This window comes from Protobothrops mucrosquamatus, unplaced genomic scaffold (genome assembly GCF_001527695.2).
Source record: "Protobothrops mucrosquamatus isolate PMUCROS unplaced genomic scaffold, P.Mucros_1.0 scaffold1130, whole genome shotgun sequence".
Classification (NCBI taxonomy): Eukaryota; Metazoa; Chordata; class Lepidosauria; order Squamata; family Viperidae; genus Protobothrops; species Protobothrops mucrosquamatus.
The window spans coordinates 403,850-417,161 of record NW_015387348.1 but is presented as its reverse complement, the minus strand read 5'-3'; the positions used below and the strand labels follow the sequence as shown (position 1 = coordinate 417,161).

General features: G+C 44.7%; 1 protein-coding gene across 1 annotated transcript in view; it reads left to right on the top strand.

Moving 5' to 3' along the window:
- The window catches only part of CHUK (component of inhibitor of nuclear factor kappa B kinase complex), a 16,118-nt gene extending 3,004 nt beyond the window's left edge, over positions 1–13,114 (top strand). Inside the window, exons 2-18 of the mRNA XM_015820443.1 lie at positions 525–613; positions 1,482–1,571; positions 1,687–1,811; positions 2,568–2,675; positions 3,081–3,216; positions 3,611–3,805; positions 4,356–4,458; positions 4,842–4,965; positions 5,367–5,518; positions 6,046–6,107; positions 7,430–7,539; positions 8,341–8,390; positions 9,260–9,356; positions 10,438–10,585; positions 11,507–11,640; positions 12,114–12,213; positions 13,022–13,114. Coding sequence (XP_015675929.1) covers positions 525–613; positions 1,482–1,571; positions 1,687–1,811; positions 2,568–2,675; positions 3,081–3,216; positions 3,611–3,805; positions 4,356–4,458; positions 4,842–4,965; positions 5,367–5,518; positions 6,046–6,107; positions 7,430–7,539; positions 8,341–8,390; positions 9,260–9,356; positions 10,438–10,585; positions 11,507–11,640; positions 12,114–12,213; positions 13,022–13,048 — 1,850 coding nt within the window. The 3' untranslated portion in view covers positions 13,049–13,114. The remainder of the gene's footprint in view (positions 1–524; positions 614–1,481; positions 1,572–1,686; positions 1,812–2,567; positions 2,676–3,080; positions 3,217–3,610; positions 3,806–4,355; positions 4,459–4,841; positions 4,966–5,366; positions 5,519–6,045; positions 6,108–7,429; positions 7,540–8,340; positions 8,391–9,259; positions 9,357–10,437; positions 10,586–11,506; positions 11,641–12,113; positions 12,214–13,021) is intronic.
- The last annotated feature ends 198 nt before the right edge of the window (positions 13,115–13,312 follow it).

Genomic DNA, 13,312 nt, shown 5'->3' with positions numbered 1-13,312 from the left:
TGGACTTCAACTCCCAGAATTCCTGAGCCAGCACAGGGAAACTATGGCCCCTTCATGACTCGTGGACTTCAACTCCCAGAATTCCTGAGCCAGCATGGGGCAACTGTGGCCCCTTCATGACTTGTGGACTTCAACTCCCAGAATTCCTGAGCCAGCATGGGGGAACTATGCTCCCCTCATGACTCGTGGACTTCAACTCCCAGAATTCCTGAGCCAGCATGGGGAAAACTTTGGCCCCTTCATGACTCATGGACTTCAACTCCCAGAATTCCTGAGCCAGCAGGGCTCAGCTTGGAAACCTCTCCCTTTCCCCTCAGCGTGGCCGGCTCAGGAATTCTGGGAGTTGAAGTCCACCAGTCATAAAAGAGCCAAGGTGGCCTACCCCTGGTTTACACCACAGGAGGGCATTGGGACAGAGCTTAGAGCATCTTCTGGATTTTCCACTGTTGTCAAAAGGATGAAAGCTGAATCAGAGTCTCTATTTTTTTTTTCTAAATGTGTGCATTTCCCCCCATAATTTCTAGGCTCTGGCATCCAGTATTTACATGAAAACAGAATAATTCATAGAGATCTTAAACCAGAAAATATTGTCCTTCAGGAGGAAGCCGGGAAGGTAAGTGAAACGCTCCAGGCGTTGCAACAGTGAGTTTAGAAGGCTGCGGTCGTCGGTTTGTCCGTCAAACTGTTCCACGAAACGGGCCACGGAAAGGGGAATCGTATCCCTCAGCAGCCCCCCCCGTCCTGCCCTGCTCCCTCCCCACCTCTGCTGGGCCAGGCCCTCCTGCCTTTTGGGCCGGGCCTCCCTCGCCTTCTCCGCCCGCAGGTCCTCTCCTCCTGCTCTTTTGAACCACAAGGTGCCCTTGACTTTGGCCCAGTCACAAGGAGACCCTGAGTTCTAGTCCTGCCCTAGGCACAAAAGGTGGGTGACTTTGGGCACTCCCTCTCTCTCTCTCTCCCTCGGCCCAGCCCACCTCACAAGGTTGTCGTTGTGGGGAAAATAGGTGGAGGAGGGAATATTAGGTATGTTCATTGCTTTTAATTCGTTACACCGACAGTAAAGGTGGAATATAAATAAATCAGGGTCCACCGGTGGTGGCTTGAGGAGCTGGTTCTCCAGCCTCGGAACAACGTCTAAAACAGGGGTAGTCAACCTTGGCTCTTTTATGACTCGTGGACTTCAACTCCCAGAATTCCTGAGCCAGCTGTGCTGAGGGGAAAGGGAGAATTTCCAAGCTGAGCCATGCTGGCTCAGGAATTCTGGGAGTTGAAGTCCACGAGTCATAAAAGAGCCAAGGTTGACTACCCCTGGTCTAAAAGGACACTTCAGCTGCCGGCTCCTTCCTTCCCATCCGATCAAAGCAGAGGCTCCCCCCCCCCCCGTTTCAGAGGCTCAGCTAGGGGGAAAAAATGGAGAGAAACACCCACGTCTCCGTGAAGCAGCTCAGGTGAAAAAATGACTTGCCGTGTGATTTAATTGCCAGGTAATCTACAAGATCATAGACCTCGGATACGCCAAGGATCTGGATCAAGGAAGCTTATGCACGTCTTTCGTGGGGACCTTGCAGTACCTGGTGAGATTTGAGCACAGATTGCCCTGTGTTCCGTTCTTCACTCTCTCTCTCTGGGGGAGAGGAGGGGACCTCTGTGTCGTTGATGCTTCTCCCCATTTCTGCTGTTTTGTTTTAGGCCCCTGAACTCTTTGACAACAGCCCTTACTCCATGACTGTGGACTTCTGGAGCTTTGGGACGCTGATCTTCGAGTGCATTACGGGCTTCAGGCCCTTCCTGCACAACCAGCAGCCTTTCATCTGGTGCGTTTCTCTCGCTCAGCTGGGGCAGGGGGGGGCAGTGCGGACACGGCCGGCGCGTTTCGCGTTTGCCAAAGAGCCGCTGGCTTCCTTTCTCTGCATACCCAGGGACACCCAGGCAGCCTCAGGAGAGGCATCAGGGAAGGAGATTCCGTTCCCTGACAAAACGTTCTTTCTCCACCAGCTGTGGATCCAGGAAGAGCTTTTTTAGGGGAATCCCAAGCTGAGCATGGCTCTTTTGGGGAGGGGGAACCATCCATAAGCATTTTGAAGGGTCCCAAGGGGTCTTCTGGAGGTCACCCATCCTGCTAGAGGCATCGTAGGCTCTGAGATACCAACTATTTTTCCTTATTTGTGTGTGTGTGTGTGTGTATGTGTATGTATGTATATGTATATATGTTAAATTTGGATTGCCAACAAAGAGTTAAAGGGAAACTAGTATAGCTATTTCGAAATGATTTGTTGCAGTAGCGACTGCTGCCTGGGATAGCTCCTAGATTGGGGCTGATAAAGGCAAAAGCTTCCTTCCCATATTTGGGTAGACGGGGTGTTTTAAAAAAAAGAAAAAACACTTAATATATATACGTGTGTGTGTGTGCGTATATATATATATGTATATATATGTATACCACACATACATAGACACACACACATAGAGAGGGGGGGAGAGAATGAGAGAGAGAATATATGTGGGCTCAGCTGATTAATTTATTACTTTCTAGTCCTTGATCTCCCACCTTCCTTGCTCTTTTCCCGCAGGCATGAAAAAATCAAGAGGAAAGACCCCAAATGCATTTTTGCATGGGAAGAGATGACTGGGGAAGTTAGATTTAGTGCTTATTTACCAACTCCAAACAGCTTGTGCAGGTAACATTCATTCTCTCTTTTCTCCTTAATTAATAGAATTCCTTCCTGCATTAAATCCTTCCTACCTTCCTCCCTCCCTCCCTCCCTCCCTCCCTCCCTCCCTTCCTTCCTCCCTTCCTCATGGAAGAACCAAGTCCTTTGAATCTCCAACAGGGTCGGGGGCTATTCCACTTTCGGGGGGGATGCCTCATTCCAGAAGGCAGAGCTACAGAGGGGGTCCCCGTAGATGCCCTTGTTTAATCAAAGCCAGCGCTGGGGCACACCAGTCCTGGCGGATCAAAAGCTCCCAAGGCAGATGCTGTGAGGGACTGGTGGTCCTTCAAGTAGCCAGGCCCCGTGGTGAGGCAGGATGGTGATGGTAGCCCATCCGATGGGCTTACGCTCTTATTCTGTTTTATGGCTTAGTACGATTGTAGAAACCGTGGAGCGCTGGCTTCAGCTGATGCTGACTTGGGATCCACAGCAAAGAGGAGGCGGGATAGATCCCAACACAAACGGCTACAGATGTTTTCAAGTAATGGAACAATTGCTAAGTCTGAAGGTAAGGGGCCACACATTACAAACTTCAGTCAAAAAGATTGATTACGATTACAATCGTTTTATAAGCTTTCATTTGCTTCTTTTATTGAATCTCAAAATATTCAGAGCTGGTAACATCAAAATTCCTTTCCCAAAGGAAGGAAATTAATTAAAACCCAGTACATTTTTATTTTTGAAATAACACTAACGTGATTAGAAATTTGGGCAAGAAACTAGTTGTTACAAACCCCCCCCCCCATTGCTTCGATCATACTGTAGCTTTTTATTTTATTTTATTTTGAGCACCTTAAACCTGTCTCCTAAATTCACGGGGGCTGGTAAAAAAAAATCTTCAAAAATAAAACGCTTTCAGATATTGAGTACTTTGCTGTTTCTTTGTGGCGTTTTGTTTTCAGATCGTCCACATCCTAAACATGACGTCTGCCAAGATCCTTAGTTACTCTCTGCAGCCAGAAGAAAGCCTTCACTCCCTGCAAGTTCGAATTGAATCTGACACTGGAATAAGCTCAGGAAACCAGGAGCTTCTCCTTGAAATGGGGAGCTGCTTGGACCCCCGGAAATCGGCCTCTCAGTGTGTCATCGATGGCGTAGTAAGATTTCTTCTCGAGTCCTGATAAAGGGGGTCTCTTACGGGCACATCCTTGATAGGACCGTTCATGGCAGCCAGGCAGGACCTGAGGATTTATGTCACACCAGTTTCCTTAACAGTCCAATTTGTGGAAATGGTTTGCTACCACTTATTTTATTCCCTGTGAGGCTTTTCATAACTAGCTCTGGTAAAATGCATCGTTTTCTTCAGTTAAATTCCATTTTTGCAAGGCTACGAAAGGCTGCAAAGTTCTAACAGAATAAGTTAGTGGTTTGCAAGATGGGGGCATCTTAGCACCTCCAAGTGCTCGTTAATCCTTTAAATAAATCGCCTAGATCAGAAGTAGCTTCTTCCAGCTCCTTTTTTAAGACTTGTAAAATAAATTAAATCGTTACAGAATTTTTCACTCCGTGAGTGTGTATATATCATATATATGTATGACTTTATATTCATCTATTCTTGCATGTTATTACTGCTTATCTGGATTATTGGTACTTTCTCAAGGTTTTCAAGGAAATGTTTTGATTTGATAATTTCTCTTTTTCCGCCAGAAAGGCTGGGATAGCTACATGGTATATTTATTTGATAAAAGCAAAACTACATATGAAGGCCCTTTCGCTTCTAGGACGCTTTCTGATTCTGTAAATTATATTGGTAAGTTTGTCTCAGTTTGTTTAGTAATAATTACTATTCTAAGATTCAGCAGCAACATATTTAGGAAAAATATTCTGCAATCATCTTTGAGATTAAAATATCAAAGTATAAAAAACACGCACTAAATCAGTCAGAAGAATGTACAAGCTTCTGCTCCTGACCCATTCATCGTTTTCTTTGAATTTGTAAAGACTTGTGTGCAAATTATAAATATTGAATTCAAAGTTGCAAAAATACATCATGTTCAACTCAGTAATAAGCAGGGATTGTGTCAGCTTTGGTTGCATCACAAATATTTTTAAATTCAGTGTCTCCCTTCCCTTCTTCTAACTTCCAGTTCTTAGTATACTAATAAGGATAACAAGGCCATTATCTTCTCTTAGTCAAGGACAGCAAAATTCAGCTGCCCATTTTCCAGCTTCGGAAGATCTGGGCTGAAGCCGTGCACTACGTCATTGGCCTGAAGGAAGACTACAGCCGCCTCTTCCAGGGCCAGAGAGCTGCCATGTAAGTCCCAGGTGCCCCTGAGGAAGCCCAGCGGTCGGGAGGGGCTCGGACGAATCCGATCAGCAGCCCTTCTGCTCTTTCCTGTGGCCCCCCAGTGGTAGGAAGGGCTATCCATTGGGGAGTCCCAAATAGCCATAGCTCTTAGGCTTATATACCGCTTCACAGTGCTCTACAGAGTCAGCCTGTTGCCCCCAACAATCTGGGTCCTCATTTTACCGACCTCGGAAGGACGGAAGGCTGAGTTAATGTTGAGCCGGTCAGGATCGAACTCCTGGCTGTGGGCAGAGTCAGCCAGCAATGCTGCACTCTAACCCCTGTGCCGCCAGGGCTCTCTATCCATGTATGTTTATATGTAGTTATGACAGAGATTAACGCAAACTTCTCTTTGACCTAATTTCCAGGTTGAGTCTTCTGAGGTACAACACCAATTTAACCAACAGGAAAAACAACATGATCTCAGCATCGCAACAATTGAAAGCCAAACTGAATTTCTTCCAGCAAAGTATCCACCTGGACCTGGAGCGATACAGTGACCAAATGACCTATGGAATCTGTAAGCCTTTGGGCCAGTGATGACCCCAACACGCTGGTTAACTTTTGGGGGTGCCACCTGCTCAACATCATTCCTCCCTCCCTCCCTCCCTCCCTCTCTCTCTCTCTCTCTCACACACACACACACACACACACAGAGCTTCTCTGGTGCTGGCCATCCACATTATCGGGATCAAACAGGATCTTATAGCTGAAACTGTTTGTCAGCCGGTTCATCTTCTTAACCATCTACATCCTATAACCTTCCTAAATCCAGAAATGCAGATCCTTGTTTCCTACCTCTTTCTTGTGTGAAATGTACAAAATATGTTAAAATAGCTAAAATCTAATCAAAGGGATGAAGGGATCCAGGCTGAATAACGGCATATCAGTGGAGATAAGTTGTTGATGGTGGACCCTTTATTGGCCATTTGCAAAATTCATCAGTATTGCTACTTCTGTTGTGAAGCATTGTTTGTTTCACAACAAGCGTTGCTCATTTTCAGAGAAAATGGTGTCTTTAAATTAACTCCAGTGTATTTCTTTAAGCCTCAGAGAAAATGCTAAAGGCTTGGAAAGACATGGAAGAAAAAGCTTCGTTGTGCGAAAAGGTATGGGTCAAAAGCAGAATGTATTCTTTTAAACCTACTGCTTTTGTAGTTCTTGTCCCCGTGACCCTTATTAAAATGAGTTTTTATTTTTGAGATAGTACCTTATTATCCACGTACAGATTTAATCAAAATTAAATAATTAAAAATGAAGATAGGAAAGTGATCAAAACCTTTCCGTTATCCAAAGAAGAAGGCATTGCTTTAAATCCAAATTTATTGTTACTGTTATGTATTTTTTAATTCTGAGACAGCAGCTCACGAATAGGGAAAGAACAGGAAGCTAATAAAAATTAAGCACCCCTTTCTCGTTCTGCGTTTCATTATCACTCATCTGGCACTATCCTCAAATAAAGCTGCCCTTTAGAGTGTGCTCAGCCACGGGGAAAATTCTCCCACCATCGTCTCTCTGATCAAAATGGCGTTTAGAAGCAGGCTGCCCCGAATTCAGAAATAACCTTCAGTCCGTGAAGAAGACCTTCTGTTTTTCCAAGGTCTCTTAAATTGAGAACATTCAGATCTTTTCCATTTTTACTGTTTATTATTCAAAATATAGGCTATCTAGCCCTAGGCCAGGGGTAGACAACCTTGGTTCTTTTATGACTGGTGGACTTCAACTCCCAGAATTCCTGAGCCAGCCATGCTGAGGGGAAAGGGAGAGGTTTCCAAGCTGAGCCATGCTGGCTCAGGAATTCTGGGAGTTGAAGTCCACCAGTCATGAAGGGGTCATAATTGCCCCATGCTGGCTCAGGAATTCTGGGAGTTGAAGTCCACCAGTCACGAAGGGGGCCATAGTTCCCCCATGCTGGCTCAGGAATTCTGGGAGTTGAAGTCCACAAATCATAAAGGGGCCATAGTTCCCTCATGCTGGCTCAGGAATTCTGGGAGTTGAAGTCCACGAGTCATGAAGGGGCCACAGTTCCCCCATGCTGGCTCAGGAATTCTGGGAGTCCACGAGTCATCAAAGAGCCAGGGTTGCCTACCCTTGCCCTAGGCGCTACTTGGTGTGGATATTTCTCTACCTTAGCAATGGTTAAGACCTGTGGATTTCAACTCCCAGAATTCCCCAGCCAGGAATCCTGGGAGTTGAAGTCCATTCATCTTAAAGTTGCCAAGGTTGAGGAAGGCCGCTGCAGGGCATCTCCAGCCAGGGACCAGCCAGCCTCCATGGGAAACTCCGGCGAAGGAGGCGCCACGTGGCAAATCCTTTTGTGCTGCCCGACGGGAAGAGGCATCCAGTTGTGTGATTATATTCAGTGTGAAAAAAAGATCCCAACGTTGCCTTCAGTCTATCAGAGAGAGGGACTTTTTTTTCTCCTGTGCAGGTGGCAGATATCGGCTCCCTGGATGAACAGATCATGGCGCTGCACACCGAAATTGTGGAGCTGCAGAGAAGCCTCCATGTGCGACGTCAGAACGACGTCATGGAAAATCTGTAAGAAAACAAACTTTCCTCATTACGCAGCTGACTTAGCAGCAGGAGGCTTTTATTATTGCTCTACGAAGCATCGTTAATGGCACCCTAGCTAATAAGCCTTGCCTCTGCCCAAAAACGTTATAAATAAATGGAGCTGGAGACCTAAAATTTCTATCCCTTGATTTGGCCAGGGTCACCCACAGATACTGCCCCCATAATCCCCTGCCTCTCATGCGGATGCACTCCCGTGTCGCCAGTCTCCTCTGCTTGATTCCACAAAATAGGTCATCAGTCACGAGTTACAACCGTGATGGGCAGGCTCCATTAGAATCGTAACTCAAGGACTACCTATGTATATTTTTTAAAAAGCATACAGTATTTATATTTTTAACACAATTCTTGAATTAGAAGTGGAACTCTGTGCCCACATATTCCTTTTTCAGTGAGTTGCAACGTTAAAATCCACCATGGTACTAAGTGGCCCACCAAGTTGGTCTGAGTGGAAAGTTTGGCTGAGTTGAGTGTGCTAAACATTTACAAACAAAACATCATTCAGCCTTAAGAGCATCAATTATGGTTTTGCTGCTGCTTCTCCTGTTGCACAAGTGTTCCTGAACAGAACGATAAAGAGCTTAAAGATCTTCCCCTTAAGATCTACCAGATTAAATATCCCGCCATTTTATTGAGGGTAAACACTTTGACGCTCCCACTCTTACTAACAGAAGTTAATCGTTTGTTGTGTTGGCCTTTATGAATGAGCGCTAACCCCAGAGGAGTTTATGTCTCTCTTTCTCTCTCTTTCTCTTTCTCTCCCCACAGGGAGCAGAGAGCCATAGAACTCTACAAGCAACTGAAGTCGAGGCCTCCAGGTAGGGCAAAGTCACAGGGAACCTGTAGCCGGCATGGAAGGGATGAGGGGGTCTTATGTAGAAACGTGGCCAGGGGGCCTGAATGGATGGGCTCAGCAGACTTGGGAGCACAAAAGATTTGGTGCACCTCTTAAAAACAAGATGAAATTGCTGGATCCTCTGCCTCTTTTTTCGCTTTGTGTCTTTCTTTACTGGTTTTCTAGGTTTGTAATGGTCATTTCTAGCTGTTCCTGCTTTGAGGGTGAAAATTTAGAATATAGAGGCTGTTCCTACGATGATGCTACTGACTCCTATCTAGTCAGATACTTCATCATTCTGTTAAATGGAGCTTTAGCAGTCTCTGGAGCACTTTGGGTTGAGGAAATATTGAAAGATAACAATATTGGAAGTCTTGTTCGATGACTACAAAATTTTATAGTCATATTTACCAGGATTTCTGATGTATCTAACAGTTACAAATATGTTATTCTTGTTATTAAGGCTAGTGTATAGTATAGTAATAGTATAGTATAGTATAGTATAGTATAGTATAGTATAGTATAGTATAGTATAGTATAGTATAGTATAGTATAGTATAGAATAGAATAGAATAGTGTATAGTATAGAATAGAATTAGGATAGGATATAGAATAGAATAGAATAGAATAGAGCTGGAAGAGACCTTGGAGGTCTTCTAGTCCAGCCCCCTTCTCACTATACCATCTCAGACAGGTGACTGTCCAGTCTCTTCTTAAAACCCTCCAGTGATGGAGCGCCCACGATTTAAAGCATATGAGTTTTCTAAACAGCATCTTTTGAGGTAAAATCTGGATCGCCCGTGCTTTTTTTACGTGGAGGAAGTTTCCCATTGGGAGAGATCTCTCTTTCAGACCACGTCTACAGCGACAGCACAGAGATGGTGAGGATCATTGTCCAGACGGTTCAGAGTCAAGACTGGGTCCTCAAGGAGCTCTTCAGGCACCTGAGGTAATCGGCCGTAATCACACCTGGGATCCATCACAACTCTCCTTTTCCACTCCTGTTCAGTGCCCAGGTCGCAGGGTGATCATGATCCAATGATGGTCACTTGGACTTTGGTGCCTCTGTCAATCTGCTTCACCTTTTGCCTTTCTTCTTCATTCAAAAGATACTAAAAATGTGACACTCACCCTTTCCAATTGTATTTCTAGTTGATCAAAGCTTGTTCAAAGTTTCAAAATATACTTCCTTAAATTGATCTGCTGTTTCTTGTGAAAGAAACAAACGCCTTCTTGGAAAAGGCTGGCTCTGAAAGCCCAGTGGACAGTCCAGGGGCCAAAATTGGCTCCGGAGAATGCAGAGGAACTGGTAAAAAACATCTAAGTTGGTATATTTTCCATTTGATTGCCAAAAGAGAGAAACATTGCTGGAAATGATAGACTGAATTTATTATAGTGTGCAATTTCATTCAATTCATAGTGTATTAACTGTCTTTGTTACTAATTTTTAGCTTAATTTTAATAATGATTTTAGGTTCTTAATGTGGTTTATTTATTTCTTTATTACTAGTTAATGAATTTTAGAAAGCTATCGCAACTTATTTTAATTCCTGATTTACTTAGCTGAATTATTTATCTTTTATTCTTTTTTTTTTATGTGTTCTCTTGTATTTTTTCATACATTTTCTTTAAAATGTTCAATAAAGGGGAAAAAAGCAAACAAGCACAGAGACACAGGGCCACTGAAGCCATGAAGCGCCAAAGCACTTTCCCTCCCCCCCCCAAGTGCTTAATGTCTCTTCAAGAGAGCAGAAATAAATGTTACTGTCTCTCTGAGGGAAACCGAGTCAGAGAAAGTGTTTTATTGAAAAGGTGGCTAAGCACCCAGCCAAAACATCTGTGGGAAAACAATGGAAAAAGAAGGGGATTGAAAGGAGATAGCTAGAGAAATTACGGTGTCTGTTCCCTGGCTGTTACGGAGGTCGCATCGTCCCTAGAAATATTCCTGAATTTGTCCTTGATTTGTACCACCGCTGAGGGAAAGGATCGTTGCCTGTCTTCTCACGCTCTCTTTTCTTTTTGAACCACAGCAAATTGCTGGGCTGCAAACAGAAAATCATCGACTTGCTTCCCAAGATCGATGTGGCTCTGAACAGCATCAAGGAGGCCGACAACTCAGTCATGCAGATGCAGGGGAAACGGCAGAGGGAGATCTGGCATTTGCTGAAAATCGCTTGCGTAAGGATTTGGATTCCCGCCGGGGAATCAACCAGGCCGTGTTGATGAATATTTCATACAGCCTGTCGACGTTACATTGTAAACCAGCGTTGCAATTTGTGTATCGGTTTGCCGACATCGCTGACATATAGGCAGAATTTGGTACAAATACTACTTGTGCCTGATGGTTAAGCGGAGAGACAATCTCACAAGTGTGTCTGTTTCCAAAGCCTGTCAGAAATATTTGGCTAACTTCCTCCCTAGAATTCAGAGGTTCATTGTGCACCATCCAGAAAAGCCGAGTACAGATTTGGGCAGCGCAGGACATATGAGGGCCACTTTTAAGACCCCATTTTATATCCCTAAATTAGGCAGGGCCAAGATGTTTCGGCACAAAAGCTCACATCTGAAAATTTGGGTGCCGCTGATTCTGATGACATTCAGATGTCACCAGCCACACCCTTGTTGTTGGTCACTCTGCACCATCTGCTAAATATCAACCATGAGTGGGTTTGCGCGGTCCTGACCACCTCATTTCCCACAGCTGTTTTAAGGCCGTAAGACCCCGCAGTCTTTATTCCTAGTCAGTCCATTCAACCTTCGAATGCCAACATTGCAACCTTACACAATTCTTCATTCTTGAGTGGCCAGAAGAGGGAAATGGGGCACCACTGACGCCCCCGATGGGGAAAAAAGTTCCTCAGCGCTCGGGATGCTGCTCTCCAGGGTGCAATGAATGCCAAACGATGCCAGAGCTCGGTCACCTGGACCCGTGTTTTTCTGCTGGCACCGCAAACCGTGTTCCTCCTGACCCCCATTTACAGCATCCCCCAATCAGGGTCATTGAGAATAAACGCAGCAGCCTTGCAGGATGCGAATCCTCCGCTAAAGGCAGCAGGCATTTCTGTCCTAAACGCCGCCTCTTTCTCCTTTTCCTTGCAGACTCAAACTTCTGCTCGATCGGCCAGCTCCAGCGTGGAGGGTCCCGTCCCGTCCTCGGTGCCTGCCTGGCTCTCCCAAGCTGCTACGGCAACCATGCTGCAGCCTTTGTCTTTTGCGGAAGCCTCTAGAAACACGTAAGAGGAGGGGAAGGCGGCCCATCCTTCCTGCTTGAAGCCCCCGGCCTCAGGGCGGGCCATTGGCACCCCTGCCAGGGAATGCCCTACGTTAATTAAACGAACAGCTTAGGGAAGAGGGCAACATACCAGGGTTTAACAGTGTGAAAAAGCCATATGCTCTGAATGCACAGTCAGTAGAATAAAGAGTATCTATATGATGTGAAACTGAAGTTTAAAGGAGAAAAGAATGCTTGAAAATAGGGTCACAACTTTAAAAAACTGTAATTGTGGGCTTAATTAAGGTTGTAAGTCAAGGACTAATTTTAATTCATATCGCAAAATATCTTTTCATCCTCCAAAAAGAAATACCTGGAATTGTGACTGCTTAAGAAAAGGAAGCTCCTGATTTTAATTTGTGTATTTAAATAGTTTCCTTCATCGTTAGCAGTACTTGGGGTAGACGGCAGCCATTTTTGCTCTTTTCCTGGCAGGTTGAATTTTGCACATTTGTTAGAAGAAAATCTAAGCTATCTTGACAGTTTTAGCGCCGTTATACAAGAAGCAAGACACGGCCAAAATAGCAGCATGACGGTGAGTCAAAACTTCCCTTTGACAGGCGTACTTTGATTATGTTTTAGTGGGGGTTTTGTATGGGGTATTTTTAGAGCAGGCCTGTTATTTAATTTGATTTTTTTATTATCGCCTGTTCACCGCCCTGAGTCCAGTAAGGGAGATAGGGCAGTATATAAATTCAATAAATAATAATAATAATAATAATAATAATAATAATAGTACTTGCAATAAATAATTCATTTATTAGGAAGAAAAGACAGCCTGGAAAGTGGGTTATTTATTCACTAATTCAGCAAGAGAAACTCATCTACAAATATCCGAGCAGAAACTTAGCATGGGCATTTTTAGAGGGAAGGGGTTAATAAAGTTGGGGTGATTTTTAGCAGTTTTTTTCCCCCAGTTTCATCCTACTGACTACAAGTGGGGTGGATAATTGATGCATCACTTGATCCTATGTGAAGAATTCTCCGCTAGTTTCCTCAAAGGAATTTTGAGGGACTCGGAAGGAATTTTGGAAACACACCAGCTCCGTGAGATGCACTGAGTGGGACGATCAGTCCCACCCTGTGAGTAAAAAGGAATATAATACAAGTGAATTTTCCAGGCTCCGGTCCTTTTAATAAGGCCAGCAGTGGGACAGACACAATTAACTTTATTTGGTATTTTAAATGACCTCTTTTGTACTTTGAGAACTGTAGAACAGTTAAGAAAACACAGAAATACGGTAGTTCCTCAGTTACGAGTTTGGATTTTTGCCCATTTTATGTCGATTACTGCATAACAACGCCGAGAGCACTTCGGATTATTGCCCTGTTTTCTTTTGCAGAGCCTCGACTGGAGCTGGCTGGATTAGCGCGTCCGATGTTGCACATCCGCATTTGCAAAAATGGGCCTTTTAACCTAAAATTCCTCTTTCTTTTTAATTAAAGAAGGACCCAGATCGAAGATCTTGCGTCATTATCCAGTTCTGGAGGTTGTGGGAAAGTGGCCTTGCTTCTCCCTCTAAAGCAGGGGTGTCAAACTGCCGGTCCGCGGGCTGGTTGCATCACACGGAGGCCGTGCCTGCCCCAGCTCCGGCAGTGCAAAAAAAAAACGCGATGTATCGCGACACGTCACC